We start from the raw sequence: 14,449 nt of genomic DNA, 5'->3' as shown, positions 1-14,449 counted from the left end.
AGGTTTTGATTGACTCCTTGTGTTTTATCATAATGCAAATAAATACAGTCAACAGACTAACCTCGGGGTTGTCTCCTTGGACCTCTTGTTCCGAGGTACTCTGTCCCATTGTAACCCTGTTTCTTCATAGGGATGGTCCATCAACGGCCACTGGAAACAAAGACGATGCATATTCAACGGACAGATATTTTAACATTTCACAGCAGGAAAAGCACGGGTATAATTAATAAAATAATGATGACTGTATAGTATTCCATTTTATTCCAATTAGGTGCTTCACTTTCAGGGTTATGGTATTGTGCATGCTGGCTCACTGTCGCACTGTCATGGCTTACTGGGACACTTAAATAGAGCAGGGCAATTGTTAATGTTATTAGCAATGCCTGTTCTTTTTCTACTATGACAACCCAAAATATCAGCTATGAAAAAAGTCTCTTAAGGCGAAAGGATGCCTACGTTCACACGTGCACAAACACATACAGAGATCAAAATCTTGTTCCTGACTTTTCACCAGCATCTGTGGAAAGATGCGTACCTTACTTGTATGAACTTGACATCAATAAACATCCCCTCACACCTCAGGACTCAGGAGTTTGCGCGCGGCTTTTCCGCAACATCTGGCTATCAAGGCCTTTCTCATTCCATGTGAACTACAAAATTACCTCAGCTAACTTTTTACTATTAAGACAATGTCTTATTGTTACTATGGACACGCAGAAAAACAATAAACTGCTCCAAGCTACTGCAAAACCATTGAACAGAAACCAGCACATGTGGTTAAACGAGAAGGAGACTATATGAAGTTGTTAACACACAGCCTTGCCTTAGGGCAGAGAGGTCCCTTTGTAAACTGTGTGTATGCTCATCTGCTTGTAAGAACCATACTTAATCTCTCCTTAAAAATGCTTGCCTGACTACTAAAATCAGAGAAGAATCAAATTATAGCATCCTACAGTAGCACACTGCCGAGGAGACTGGGCCAGGCTGTTGTCTCTGTCACATACACACAAACACAGCAGACTCTCGGGATAACAGATAAAAACCTATCCAGATGGTAACCTCTTCCCCTCTTTTATCCATCCATCCCTCTCTGTTCACCTCCCTGTGGGATGATCTTCTTATTGTCCCAATAAATTGGAGCCACTTGTATTGGGGATTCAGACAGAACATTTAAGGCAACACAATATGATGAAAAGAAACCAAAGTGGAAAAAAGGTTTGTGGGAATACTTTTCACACAACCTTATTAATGTGTGAGCATGTCAATTCAATGTGTGTATGTTTGTTATTATGTGTGAACTTGTTTATTTTCAACAGGATACAACTTGATGGCTTTACAAGGAAAGCTGTAGAAGATCAGAACGTTTTGTTTTCGAGAGTCCCTGAACTGCCAGTCTCTTGAACAAACTGCTGCATTAACAAAATATAGTATTTTTGTTTGATTTTAACTTCCTTCCCTTCAACTACTCCTCTAAACACTTACTGGGGGCAGTCGAGTATAACCACAATCTTCTGATGCTGCACACTAAGCTACTGCACTGAAGTAGTAATTCCTAAAGTTCACCCAGGCCAGCAGCATACCACCTCCCTGCCCACATCTGCCAGTACAGTCTGATTCAGCTGACACAGGCGTATGTGCTCTAGCTGGGATAACAAGCATCACTCACTGTCTATGGTCAAGTAAACAGCTATGCTAGCTTAGCTCGCTGAGGTCCACCGATTTCCAACTCCAAATCTAACGACTCTAGCAGAAAGCCAAGCTGGAGGGAGGGAAAACAAGCTGGCTAACAACACAGACTCTATGTTTGCTGAGGGCATACAAAGTAGGCTACAGCACAAGCATGAAGAAGCACATAAACAACCCAGCGTTGAATGGCTAATAGACAAAACTTCACAACCATTAGAGAAAAGGCATTACCACAAACAAAGGATAGACTGTAAATAGGCTTCTTTAAAATTCATGGCAGCACTGATGCATTGTTTTCTTTGTCATTTAATTTATATAGATCAATTAATCATTTAGTCATGTAAGATCAAAATATGTCAAAAACAATGACCATCACAACTTCAAATAGTCGAAGCTGACCTCTTCAAATGTCAAAACACTTTCATTATTTTTCTGTTGGCTAATCAATTAATCAGCTAATTATTTTGGCTCTAATCTATCTGAGGTTTGGTTACAAATAAAAACAACTATGTGTTGTGCTGACTGTGTTGACTTCTACAATTTGCACAACATATCTGCCAGTAATAGCAGTAAAGTGCTAATATTGTCCTGGCTACATATAAATTAACAACACATAGACTGGCATCAGCTGCATCTGGGGTCTAATGTATTTTCTTCTTAATCTATGACATCAGTGACTGGGAGGGGGTGGCTGAACTGCTATATTGATGAAATGCAATCAGTGAAAGGCTGAGGATGGGGTGTCATGTTACATGAAATAACCCTAAGGGACACACAGTTTCAAAACCAAAATATATAATCTTTAGCATTAATAATTCTCTGTTCAACACCCATTTATAACATTAAATCGTGTGTCTATTAAAATTTCATCACGTGACTTGATTCCCCTTTATCTATATTTATTCATATATATTACCAATGGTGAAATACATTTGTAAATAATATCATAATGCTGCAAATCACAAAGGGAGTCAACTAATGGAAATGTGTGTTCACCTAACCTGCTACATGTCTGTCAAGTTAATATTAGCAAATTAGCCAGCCATAATTTGCAAGTCCAGAGGCTGGCTTGTGGATTTGGGTATGTGACTGTTACTGTTGTCCCTAGTGCTGTAAAAAAAATTCTTAGCCTGTAACTTGTGCAGCAGCCTCTGTAACAGAACTTTCATCATTCCAGATACGAAAGTTGACCAAAAGTTGTTGCTACACAAGACGCTTTGCCTCAGATCATCTATCTTTCTCTACATTGCCTTGTGTGTGGTAACAATGCTGTAAGAAAAGCACAGGCCTGCTATCCCCCAGAGATGAGACAGTAGCCAACCTCTAGTCTCCTAGCAGTGCCTCCCTCAGTGCAGGCCTACTCCCATTGTTCTCTGTGAACAATGAAGCTAGTGTTGACTCCACTGTCCAGGGACAGACCTGGGCTGATTACGAACACAACAATGTCTGTTTTCACCCGATGCAATACACACTCTAAGCCATGAGATTTACAATAACAATACTAGTCCATGAAATGTGTTTTAAGTATAGGCTGTATATAATGATACAGTTTTTATATACGGACTATGGTTTCAATTAACATTAAGATGATGTGCAGTTGGAAGTTGTTTGACAGTACACATATTAACATAACCTACACATATCTTTAATGATTGTGAAAGATGACTGCTACAAAGAAACATATCCTTGTTTATGAATGTGCAACTTTCAACTAGTTTGGAGCTGGCCTGTCACCTTTGACTTTTGAAGTCAAGCCAAACTGTTAAATTTCCCTTTAAACTATACCTATTCAGAAACACTTCTTATGGTTTGGGAAAATAGACGTTTAAAAAAGGAAATGAAAATAAAATTAGCCCTAATACAAACGGCAGCAAAGTACTGACCAAGGTGAACTCAGAGGGCGACATCAGCTCACATTTCCCTCCAGCCAAAATAGTTTTGCATATTTTGCACCCACACAGGTGTTGCCTTACTGACCTCTCGTGAAGCGCTTATGTTGTAAACACACCGGGCCGTGACCAGAATACTAAAGAGTAGAGTTTTCTTTCAACTAACCCCAAGCTGGTACAAAATTGAGCAAATTCACACCAGCAGAGGGTGTTTTGATGCAGAGGCGTACCGTTAGCTAACGGGTACATTAAGCCTATAGGTGACTGGCTAATACATTTAGTCAGGCCTTATTGTTTATACTCAGACCAGGGTGAAATGACTACCTTCTACTCGGAGAAACATCACGCGTTTAGAGTCATAATAATAGTTGACTTTGGTTAAATTCGTGCAGTTGAAAACAACAACATGAAACAGCTCTCCGCCATCCAGGGCAGAGGGCACCAGGCTGACTGTCCCATCCATAACGTAATCTCTGCTGCTGGCTAACGCTGTCACTGATAATGTTAGCTAGCTGTCGAGTCGGCCGATGGCGGTTTGCTGTAGTCATCATCACGTCCAGAAAGTGAAACAACTCCAAAGCATCACGAATGCTGAGGAGAAAATGGTTTGTGTTGATTTCTTGTTTTCTCCTTTTGACCTCCACAAGAGTAATCTGACTAAGCTCTACGGTTATTGACACACTACAGCGGATAGCTCCTGTTTTCAACACCGGTTTACTCACCAGTGCTACGGGAAAACCCTCGGTAAACCACACGCCCGTCAGCTACAACAAATCATACCGGAAACATGGCACTAAATTATCCGTAGGCTTTTAAAAGAGACATTTACCTGAGCTGATGGTCTCCCGTCAATCGTCACTGACTGTCAAATAACATACAACGGAAATCATCTTTCACGAAGCCACTCCTGTTTTACTTCTACAAGAACTCTGGCCAATCAGCAACCGAAACGCTGTAACGGTGGGCCAATCAAAGCACAAGTATGGGTCGAGGGTCTGATATCCCACCCACTTTAATATAAATATATATTCGGCGACCAATGAGGATTGAAGGATGCAGCCAGACGATTTATTATTGGATAACAGTAATTATTGACATTTTACGTTAACCGGTAAATGCAGACGAATAGTTGAGCACTTCTACATATGATGCTGCATTTCTGTTGAGATGTGTAAATATTCAACCTACAATATGTTAGTATGTAATTCAAGCTTTATCATTAACTCCGTGAGTAAGGTGATAATGTCAACTCTTTCATTTAACCCATCTCTGCTCAATGATATCTCAGAACTGTCGCTGATTGAATCAGTCTCACCACGACCGATTGAGTGCCCACAGAATCACATTAGCCTCAGGTAACACTTGTCTTCCGTTCTACAGTAGTTACAGATATCACCTGAGAAACAGTAGAATAACAATGATGTATGTCAAAATGTTAAAGAAAACAGTAGTTTCAACTACCGGGGGCACCCTTCAATTCAAAACTGCAGCAACACCGCCCCCTCGTGGGCATTACCTACAATATCACTAATTTTATTACTCAGATACAAGTATTTATCAAATAAAGAAGTCATCAAATATTTCACTTTAAAATACATATTTTTTATTGTGAGGTGACAGTCCAGTAATAGGATTACAGTTCGGCAATGGGCTTGTGGGGCCAGAAGGGATGTTTGACCTTGTCCAACTTTGTCTCGGGGAAGGTGTCATTGAGGTCCTCGATGGTCATCTGATCGAAGGGGATCATGTTCTTAAATTTATCCAACTAAAAAACACACAAAACAGAACAGAATTAGGGAAAGAAAGAAAAGTCTGTTCGTTAAATGCAAATTCCCTTGTGGTGTTCATGAGGTATTTAGCAACCAATGCAATTACAGTCTCACCTCTTGCTCATACTGAGTAATGCGAGCCTTTGATCCTTCAATGTAGGCTGATGCATTTTTGTTCTGTTAAGAGAAAAGTGAAATAATTATGTCTGGAAAATCAAAACAACAGCATTCCAACAGTGGGATCTTTCTTCTGTGTATTTACAATATCTGTTTTAGCATTGAATTTTGTGATCTTTTGACAATTTGTGCACATTTGCAGTAGTTACAAATATATACATATAATATGACCAGGTTTTTTTGACATTCACAGAATTCAAGACAACAATTTTCATTTTCTTAAGTTAAAGCTGAATTTAATGCAATGAATGGATTTGTTTGTTGTAGTCACTTACAGCCTCAGCCTCCTGTGCATTGATGGAGTTTGTCTGTGTGTCCACAGGCTCAGGGATCTGCAGGGCTTTGAACTGTGTGTAGGAGGAACATATGAGTTACCAGTTAAAAGCAGACCAACAGATGTTGAAACTATCTCATGAAATGTCTATTAAATAAGATTATTGTTGCAGAGGGCATCCTATGTCTTGACGATTGATACAAAGGAAATCAAGCTGCATACATTTATTCCCTAGTACTGACACCATCAAAGTTGTTCAAACAAAAAGCAATTTCATCATTTCTAAAAATGACCAGATAAGATTTGTCTGTTAGATTCGTAAGATTCTTTCCTCGACAATGGACTCCAAAAGATTCTTCCCACGCTGAATTTACAATTTATTTGGATTTGGGAAGATTCTAACACTATTTGGAAAAGTCTCACAGCAACTGGACGCTGCTATGAAATCATAATACCAACCATGCCTCGCCCGAGTGCATAAATAATGCTCCCATAATGTTTGAGCTCACCTTCTTCTCAAACTCATCAACCATCCCGGCTTTGGCCACTGCGCTCCTGTAGTAACTCCAGTCAATGGCTGCAGGAGTTTCGGGCAGGGAGGTTAGTCTGGTATTAGGAGAGAAGATGAAATTTGAGTAGTAAGAAAACTACGAACACCACGAAAGAGTCAAAGGAATACCAAAAGTTAACAAGACTGAGCCAATTTGTCCAAAAAAATAAAAAATAAGTGTGTGCAAGCCTAATACTCTAGAAAGATGATCAACTTTCAAAGAGACCACTTAATAGCCCATTCAGTTTACTGATAGTGAGAACCTGATAAGATACAGTAAAGAAAGAAGCAAAGAATAAACCAACAGGCAGACTCACATGCATGCCCCACTGTGGCGAGCGCACCTAATCAATCTGTTAAACTATTTCCTAAAAATGTTCAAGCAAACTATCCATAATTAACCACTGACAATTGCCCTGATGAGAAGAAAAAAGACCATCCACACACAATGAACTGTACACTGCAAATAAAGAAATCCGAGTGTGCAGATGGCCTTATGTTTATCTTTCAACTTCTTGCAAAGCCTCTCAGCCAGATGAGGGACACTTATGCTCTATAGCTCTGATATGTCCCATCCTCATTGCATGGAAGATAATTTCACATGAGACCTCTTTGACACTTTCCTCACATTAATGTTGTCTTACTTATGATCAGTAAACTACTGATATTTAATTGCACTACTGAAAGCAGAAGTGAAATTCCCATGCTAAAAGACATTAGTTGACTTATGTTGACCATTTCTTTCTAAAGCCTGTAGATGGTGTATAACTAACTTGGCAGAGATGGCATCACTGCGAGTCTTCAGTGCATTGAACATGGCCTTCTGGTTCGGTGGAATCCGCTCGGCAAAAGCCACCCAGTCAATGGCCTTCAGGGCAACACGACGACCTGCCATCCTGACTGTCTGAGAGGCAGAGGAAAATTCTGTTCAGTCCAGACAAACCCAAAATGAAGAACATCACAATCATCCAGCTTACATTTGGCTGAAAATGATTTTTTTCTAAGGATAAATATGTTGTCAGGTTATACACACACTCTTTCCATGGTTTATGGTCTAAATAATGTTCAGTTTTGATTGAAACTGTGGAAGAACATCTGCCAAAAGAAAGAAATAAACTCAAGGTCCACTTACTAGCTGTTTGAGTTCACTTGTCAAACTAATGTTTCAAAGGTCAAGAATGAACTTTCACACTTAACGTTGTAGTGATCAATAGATCTTAATTCAACTTTACAGTGATTTTGGATGGTGTAGATGTTGATGAATTGTATTGTAGTTTTTTCTATTATTTTGTATTATAAACACCTCTCAGTATAATGCACTGCAATTTGACAGCATCAAACCCTTAGATTGACTCAACAGCTAAGTTTTATCACAAAGTGAACATTATAACCTTGATGAAGGAGGATTTATTGCACAGATTATTCAAATTGTATTAGTTTTGACTAGGTACACCTAATAAACCACAAACAGACTGTATGTGAACAAGGTTATATGTAACCACTGTTGCTTCAGCATTTCAATGACAATATGAGTGTGTGATGTCATAATGGAGATCCACTTCTGCATTTACATCATGTTATTTATACTATGTAGTGATATACATGGAAATACATTTACATGTTGCTAACACAATGATTACATATACATGACGTGATTTTAAAACAATATGACGCGTAGAGTTAGCCTAGACAGACAAAGATGTGTTCACCTCCTATTTAATGCACTCTGAGATGTAATTTTATAACGCATTAACTCAGTTCACCGTTAATGATTGATTCCAGGATTTCTGTCTCATGATGAGACACTATTAAATCTTTGTTAAACCAAACATGAATGCAGCGCAGTCACTTTAAAATAAGTGCCAATAAACACCATTCGACCGCAGGAGCTATATGGTAAAGCTGTTTTAATAACTAATATAGAGAGTAAAAACATACATTTGGCTAAAAGTAACCAATGACAGCAAGTCCTTGACAATTTGTTCAATTCAGGACCGCTGCAAAGCCAGCTAATGGTAGCTAGCAATGTTAGCTGGCTAGCCAAGGTCAGAGAAATCTCTCTGTAACGCCAGGGTTTTATAACACGGAGAGAACGTAGAGTTCACATTTTCATCGCATGCACAATAATAAATGTGTAGGCTGAGCAAATAGTCGTTCAAAGTTTATTTATTATTATATGTTATGTCTATCAATAGCCCGCTCCGCTAATGTACTCACCTCGCTGTTCAAAGAGCTTTCTGTGACAGGACGGATGAGCGGAAGTAATTTTCTTCTTCAGGCCCTGGAGCCGCAGCGAGGCCGAGAGCGCCCTCTGCAGGACTGACAGAGCGCCTGCAGTGATCGGTAGCGTCAGAGAGGTCTGACGCTACAACAGGCTACATCTGCAGCTTTCTTAACCTTATATCTGCACTGTGTGCTTCACTGTAGGCTTATATCTGACACTGGGTGCTTTAATGGGAAATAATGAACCAAATATACCCTTTAAACTAACTACAAGTTACGTTTGTGGAATTTTATTTAGAAAGGAGTCACATGTTTGCTCTAAGTGGGGGCAGAATAAGGACAACGAAATAAAAATGGGAAAATAATAATAATAATTTTAAATAATAATGTTGTCCAATACTGGCTTATATAATTACTATAAAAAACTAACAGCCTAACATACGGAGTGAAAGTGTAGTCCACAGCAGTGCGTGTCAAGCGTAGGCAATTAATCGGACACAATCAAATACATTACTTTTAAAATCGTCAGGGCCATCAAAAATGATTTCCCCCGGGTTTATTGAGCTGTTAATGTGTACTCATCTCACGGTATTTCTGAAACGTTATGTGTTTTTGGCATGGTAGGTTCCATAAGTGCCCATATTTGCGTTATATCTGACTTAGTTGAAATAGGCTGATTGTTTTGAAGTGTTTTCATTTTTTAACTAGAGAGTAGGTATGTATGTGTAGGCTCAAGCGTCCGTTTCTTTGCGTTGGTTTTCAACACATCTGTCAAATGGCAAGATAGCCTACTGTGTGTTGGATTAAAATATTCTCAAACTGCTGTGTAGAAACGTAAAAGAAACGTGTACTGTCCCAAGGAAGACCTGAAGAATGTGTCACACAATTGTGGTTTAATGAAATTATCTCATTACTTTTTGACTAAAAGCTACCAAATAATTTACTGCCTAAGTAACTTATACTCCATACGCTATTTTGAATTAAACCTATGCGAAGACAATGACAGAGCATCGGAAAAAAATGCCATGATTCTTTGGACATTTTCAAATAATATAATAATAATTAGGCCTAAGTAAATGCATGCCAGGAGGTTTTTGGCAACAGTGGTTGAGTTTTGATATGCTTACCAAGGAAATATTTCTTTAAAAAAATACACAAACAACAACAAGTAAATGAACAGTTATCTGTAGATTACATCTGTAGATCCTAACATAGCCTATATATGCTACCTTTTTAAATATATCAATATAAGTATTATATATTTCTTGGAGAAGCACCATATAAACCTCCAGACTCCCGCACCACTCATTGATGAGACCTAAATTATTTATCTAGGAAAAACAGTGAAACTTCCAGACGTTGTATAATGTTTATTTACTAAAAATCAGTCTTTACAAGTAACTGAACATTTAGAAAGGGAGATGTATGTACACAGTACAGATACAAAGATATTCAATAAATATCACTTTTCCCGCTGCTCTTCAAGCGAGGCTGCAGGGCTTTATGAATACTACACATTTTATTTACATTTACAGCAAAATTCCCCAAAGAAAATCTATTATCACTCCCACAAAGGCCACGTTGAGAGTAAAATAATATCTAATACATGTGTTTTCTAAAATATAATTTTGCTCCATGTTTACAAAATATAGAAAATGTGAAAGGAACCGCTGTAAGGAAATACAAACATTCAAATAGCAAGTCTGGAAAACTGCAGTTTTACCCGATGATGACAGAAAACAGTCAATGCTGAATGAGCAGAAAAACTTCAAGTGATACACTGGTCCTAAGGCACTGACACCGTTTAAGTACTTTTCTGTTGCTTTTAAGGATTTTTTCCTCCGCTTCAGTAGATTATTGTCTCCATGTCTGGACACTCTTTAAACGTCCAGTTTCACAAACTACTGCGGAGCACGGTGGATGGACTGCAAAGAGATATTTAAGGCATGTCGTTTAAAAACCTGACATTTACATTTGGAGTGTTGCCTAAAAAGGCCTGCGAATCCACAAGCCACAGCACTGGACACGATCTCAAAATGAGGACAGTAAGCGAAAGCACTCAGTCCGAATACGCACACACTTGTTTATCAAAAATGTGTCCGAAATTTTATTTGTCATAAATTCTGGAGGTTAGAAAAAAAATTATCTCAACTCCAAATTGGAAATATATAAAATGGTTCTTCAGGATGTAAATAAAGACGCACCATCCTCATTCGCGTATTGCAACCAGAAGACATCATTGTTTTCTCTTAAAATCTCACACACACACACACACACACACCCACATACACACACACACACGCACGCGCACACACACTTAAACACAGGACTACTAAGACAAATAGTACATCCCATAAGTAACGGGTCCACTGAACAGTCCTGGGACCGGCAGACTGGGCCTCGGAAAGGCATTTGACGGGCCCCATGTTGGAGAGCCCATGTGCGCCCCGATAGGGAACGGCAGCGCGAAGGCGGGCAGGACAGGCTTGGAGGCCAGTTTAAACTTTTCCAGCTCGGCCTCCTGCAGTCTCTTGGCTTTGGCCCTCCTGTTTTGGAACCAGATTTTGACCTGAGTCTCCGTCAGGTTGAGAGAGTTGGAGAACTCGGCTCTCTCGGCGATGGAGAGGTACTGCTTCTGGCGAAACTTGCGCTCCAGTGCCAGCAGCTGAGAGGTAGTGAAGGGTGTGCGAGGTTTCCTGTTGTTTTTGTGTTTCCTTAAAGTACACTGAGTTGGACTGGAGCTGCCTGTTAGAGAAAAAATTGCAAAGAAAAATAGATGAGGTCAGATTAAAATGATGATGAATGATTGATCATCACAGCAGGCGAACATATGAACATTTAAGAATAAAGACAAACATGATGCAACGGCAGTAAATAAGCTTTATTATATTTTGTAGTTGTCTAAAAAGGTGCTCTGTCAACCTGTGCCAGAAACTGATCACTTTCAGTCGTGCCATCATGAGTTTCACGGTTTAAAAACATTACCATCATCAGATTTAATATCTGCTTGCATATAGGATATTACCCGCATAAGTAGGTACTGTATATTTAATATATCAAGAATTATACAGGCTAAGAATACAAAAAAAATCTGGCAAAGAAACAATGCAGCAACCAAATATGCGCTTCACATGCACAGTGGTACAGCAGTCTCTCATACTGTATCTGCAGTTTGCTAGGCATAAAGGCCAAAAGACAAGACAGAAAACTGACGCACAGTCTCTGGAGCGATAGGACAACATTAACATTACTGTGACACATCTGGGACATTACAGTTTCGTGTAACCATAGCCAAATGCCATATAGGTAGCCTATTCTTACAGCCCCTATTATTGACAGTAAAAATTATGAATAAATGCAGTGTGTCCTTGTTTGGGAGCTCACAAAACTCCGGTAACAGCGGAGGGACGGACTTACGAGGAGGAGTAGAAAAGGAGGACGTCTGGAACCAAGTGCTCTGATCTTTCTCACAAAACTGCGGACTGTCCTCGCTGGAACTACTGGAAACACCCTGCGAGCTCTCCGCGGGGACCTTACTCTCCGCGTAAAAAGTCCTTGGAGAGAACTGCGCGCCCTGCCCCGCCACGGGCTTGGGCAGCACCAGAGCTAAATCTGAGGGGGAATAAGAAGTCCGACAGGTGGTCTTCTTGGAAATCAACGACTCAACGCTAAACGGGAGGCTGCTCCGCTGCAGTTTGTATCCTTTCTCAGTGGTCATGTCTGTCGGCTGAAGTTCCTCTCCCTCCGTGTCCGTCTCCTCTTTTTGATGAAGCTGTTTGGCGTCTTGGGACGGCGACCCCTGCACAGGATTCATCACGATACAAGGGGATGGGGCCATGCACCTCTGTGTGGCCCGTTCAGAGGAATGGAGTTGCCGAGGTGTACAGTGTCCAATATGCGTCTGTGCTCTGTGTCAGCGGTGCCCAGTAGCTTGTACGCGCTGGACGGGGTCGTCTATAAAAGGACAGGGGCTGTCCCCCCTCCCCGCTCCCACCAATCAGCTCGTCAAGCTGGCCTCGTGACGTCTGCGAGTGCGGTTTTGATTGGCCAGCTGCCTTTGAAGGGAACATCAAGAGGCCTTTGAAAGGAAGGAGAAGTTAATCATACAGACCCCATGCGGCGCGCGGCTATTGATGGCTCTCACAAAGTAGCTTAGACCAATTTTAGCGCAATTAACCAGTGGGGAGGACTCTCTTGACCATTTACATCCAATAACCGGCCACTCTATCGGTACTATCCGCAGAATTATTCTCCTACTGTAAAGCTGAGAAGGAACTATGGAGTCATGTCAATATCAAAGTGATACCTTTATCAAAGCAGACAGAAAAGATACAGTGAAAACGTTCAGATATTTCAAACCCATATTAAAATCTAACATTAGAATTTACATTAGGAAATAAACAGGGTGCATCCAATAAAGGAGTAAAATAATGAAAATGACCGCAAATAAGGAAACGCGCAGCCAGGGTAGAAATTGGTTAGGTAGCCCGTGAGTGTTGGTCACACAGCATTACTGCAATTTAAGGCCTGTCATGAGCTCTTCTCGCTTCACAATGGCCTCAGTTGAGAAGCAACAGGCGTTTTCTTTCTCCAGGTCATACTATTTAATAAGCCAGACAAGTTGTGTTTTGCAAGGCGCCAGGCTCGGCAGGATCAAAAAGGAAGATACCTCGGGGAGAAAAGGCAACGGTTAACTCCACTTAACCAATTGTCCTCCAAATATTTCATAGTCCACTGCATGGAGCTGCTAGGAAGCAGGCGCTGACAGTTAACTGTTTCATGTCTAGTCTGAGGTCGGTGACAGCCCGTTTAATTTAATTTTTACATATTTTATTAAAATGATCAATAATTTAATATTTCTAACATCATCACGGTCCCATGGCAACAGGAGAAAAATAAGTCCGGAAACAATTCAGTCGAGATAAATGTGAATATGTTTGAATTAATAGTGGGATTTCTTTTTCTTTATTATTATTGTGCTCAGCAATTAGCATTAACAGTATATCATCTGCCGTAATTTCTACAGCTTACTTACAATGATAATTACTTATCAAAACCACAGTGTAAAAGTCTCCTACGGAGAAAAGTCCTGCATTCAAAATTTTACTATAGTAGTAGGTAGAGGAGTAGGCCTATGCCCCTCAGCAACATGTACTCAAAGTATCAAAGGTAAAAGTGCTCTTTATGCATAATGGCCACATTCAGTGTTACATTGTCATATTTATTACATTAATGCATAATTATTGTGCCCCTAGCCCTCAAACTAATGTTACCTACTCTATATACTGTTAAGTCTATAATCATATTTTAGCAGCTGATCATGTTTTGTAAATAATCTGTTTTGCACTTAATCTGCAAAGCACCCAGTAACTAAGACACATGTAATGGAGTAATAAGTACAATACTTACCTGTCAGGTGCAGTGAGGTTGAAGTATAATGTTACATAGAAATGAAAAATACAAGAAAAGAAAAATACCCTAAAAATTGTACTGTACTGAGAAAATTAAATTTGCACTTTTCCACCACTGTCTGTAGCCCACTTCTTTTTCTCATAATAATTATTTCCCTCCGAGAGGCTTATCACTTTGCAATGGGAGACATAAACTCCCCCAAACTTCATGATTCATAATCTAAATTCTTCCCTTTCAACATGTTCGGGCAGCAAGGTTCGGCCTCCTGGACTTCATCAGTCCAACCCAACGCAAGACCCCACTGAGAGCTCCACAATCATCAACTCTATCCAGATCACCACTTTTCCACCTTCTTTTATGCCACCAAATGACTTTATTAGCCCCCTTCGTGCTTATTTGCTTTATTGGATGAAACAATGAATAATTAACCTAATCAGACTTGCCTTGCTCAGTAACCACAAGTAATTGG

The 14,449-nt window shown here is 39.9% G+C and overlaps 3 protein-coding genes across 6 annotated transcripts in view; all 3 read right to left on the bottom strand.

Annotated features, from left to right (window-relative positions):
* The window catches only part of pnpla6 (patatin-like phospholipase domain containing 6), a 30,091-nt gene extending 25,620 nt beyond the window's left edge, over nucleotides 1–4,471 (bottom strand). For all 4 annotated transcript variants that reach the window (XM_087173188.1, XM_023403208.2, XM_023403207.2 and 1 more), the window contains exons 1-2: nucleotides 4,405–4,471; nucleotides 62–150 (exon numbers count right to left, since the gene is read on the bottom strand). In XM_087173188.1, coding sequence (XP_087029314.1) covers nucleotides 62–109 — 48 coding nt within the window. In that variant the 5' untranslated portion in view covers nucleotides 110–150; nucleotides 4,405–4,471. The remainder of the gene's footprint in view (nucleotides 1–61; nucleotides 151–4,404) is intronic.
* A 684-nt stretch (nucleotides 4,472–5,155) lies between these two features.
* LOC111652830 (ATP synthase peripheral stalk subunit d, mitochondrial-like) lies at nucleotides 5,156–8,585 on the bottom strand. Its single transcript, XM_023403212.2, has 6 exons — nucleotides 8,563–8,585; nucleotides 7,119–7,249; nucleotides 6,305–6,401; nucleotides 5,797–5,868; nucleotides 5,459–5,521; nucleotides 5,156–5,340 (listed from the first exon to the last, which is right to left on the bottom strand). The coding sequence occupies exons 2-6, from the start codon at nucleotides 7,238–7,240 to the stop codon at nucleotides 5,209–5,211; spliced, it is 486 nt and encodes a 161-aa protein (XP_023258980.1). The 5' UTR covers nucleotides 7,241–7,249; nucleotides 8,563–8,585; the 3' UTR covers nucleotides 5,156–5,208.
* A 1,338-nt stretch (nucleotides 8,586–9,923) lies between these two features.
* On the bottom strand, nucleotides 9,924–12,479 carry LOC111652835 (homeobox protein MSH-C-like). Its single transcript, XM_023403222.1, has 2 exons — nucleotides 11,986–12,479; nucleotides 9,924–11,313 (listed from the first exon to the last, which is right to left on the bottom strand). Exons 1-2 carry the CDS (start codon nucleotides 12,404–12,406, stop codon nucleotides 10,901–10,903), a joined length of 834 nt encoding a protein of 277 aa, XP_023258990.1. The 5' UTR covers nucleotides 12,407–12,479; the 3' UTR covers nucleotides 9,924–10,900.
* Between the last annotated feature and the right edge of the window lie 1,970 nt (nucleotides 12,480–14,449).

Source organism: Seriola lalandi, unplaced genomic scaffold (genome assembly GCF_002814215.2).
Source record: "Seriola lalandi dorsalis isolate HSWRI2012SDOR001 ecotype SW California unplaced genomic scaffold, Sedor1 jcf7180002054071, whole genome shotgun sequence".
In the NCBI taxonomy this organism is placed as follows: domain Eukaryota; kingdom Metazoa; phylum Chordata; class Actinopteri; order Carangiformes; family Carangidae; genus Seriola; species Seriola lalandi.
The sequence above is the reverse complement of the archived record's forward strand: the minus strand, read 5'-3'. Positions and strand labels throughout refer to the sequence as shown.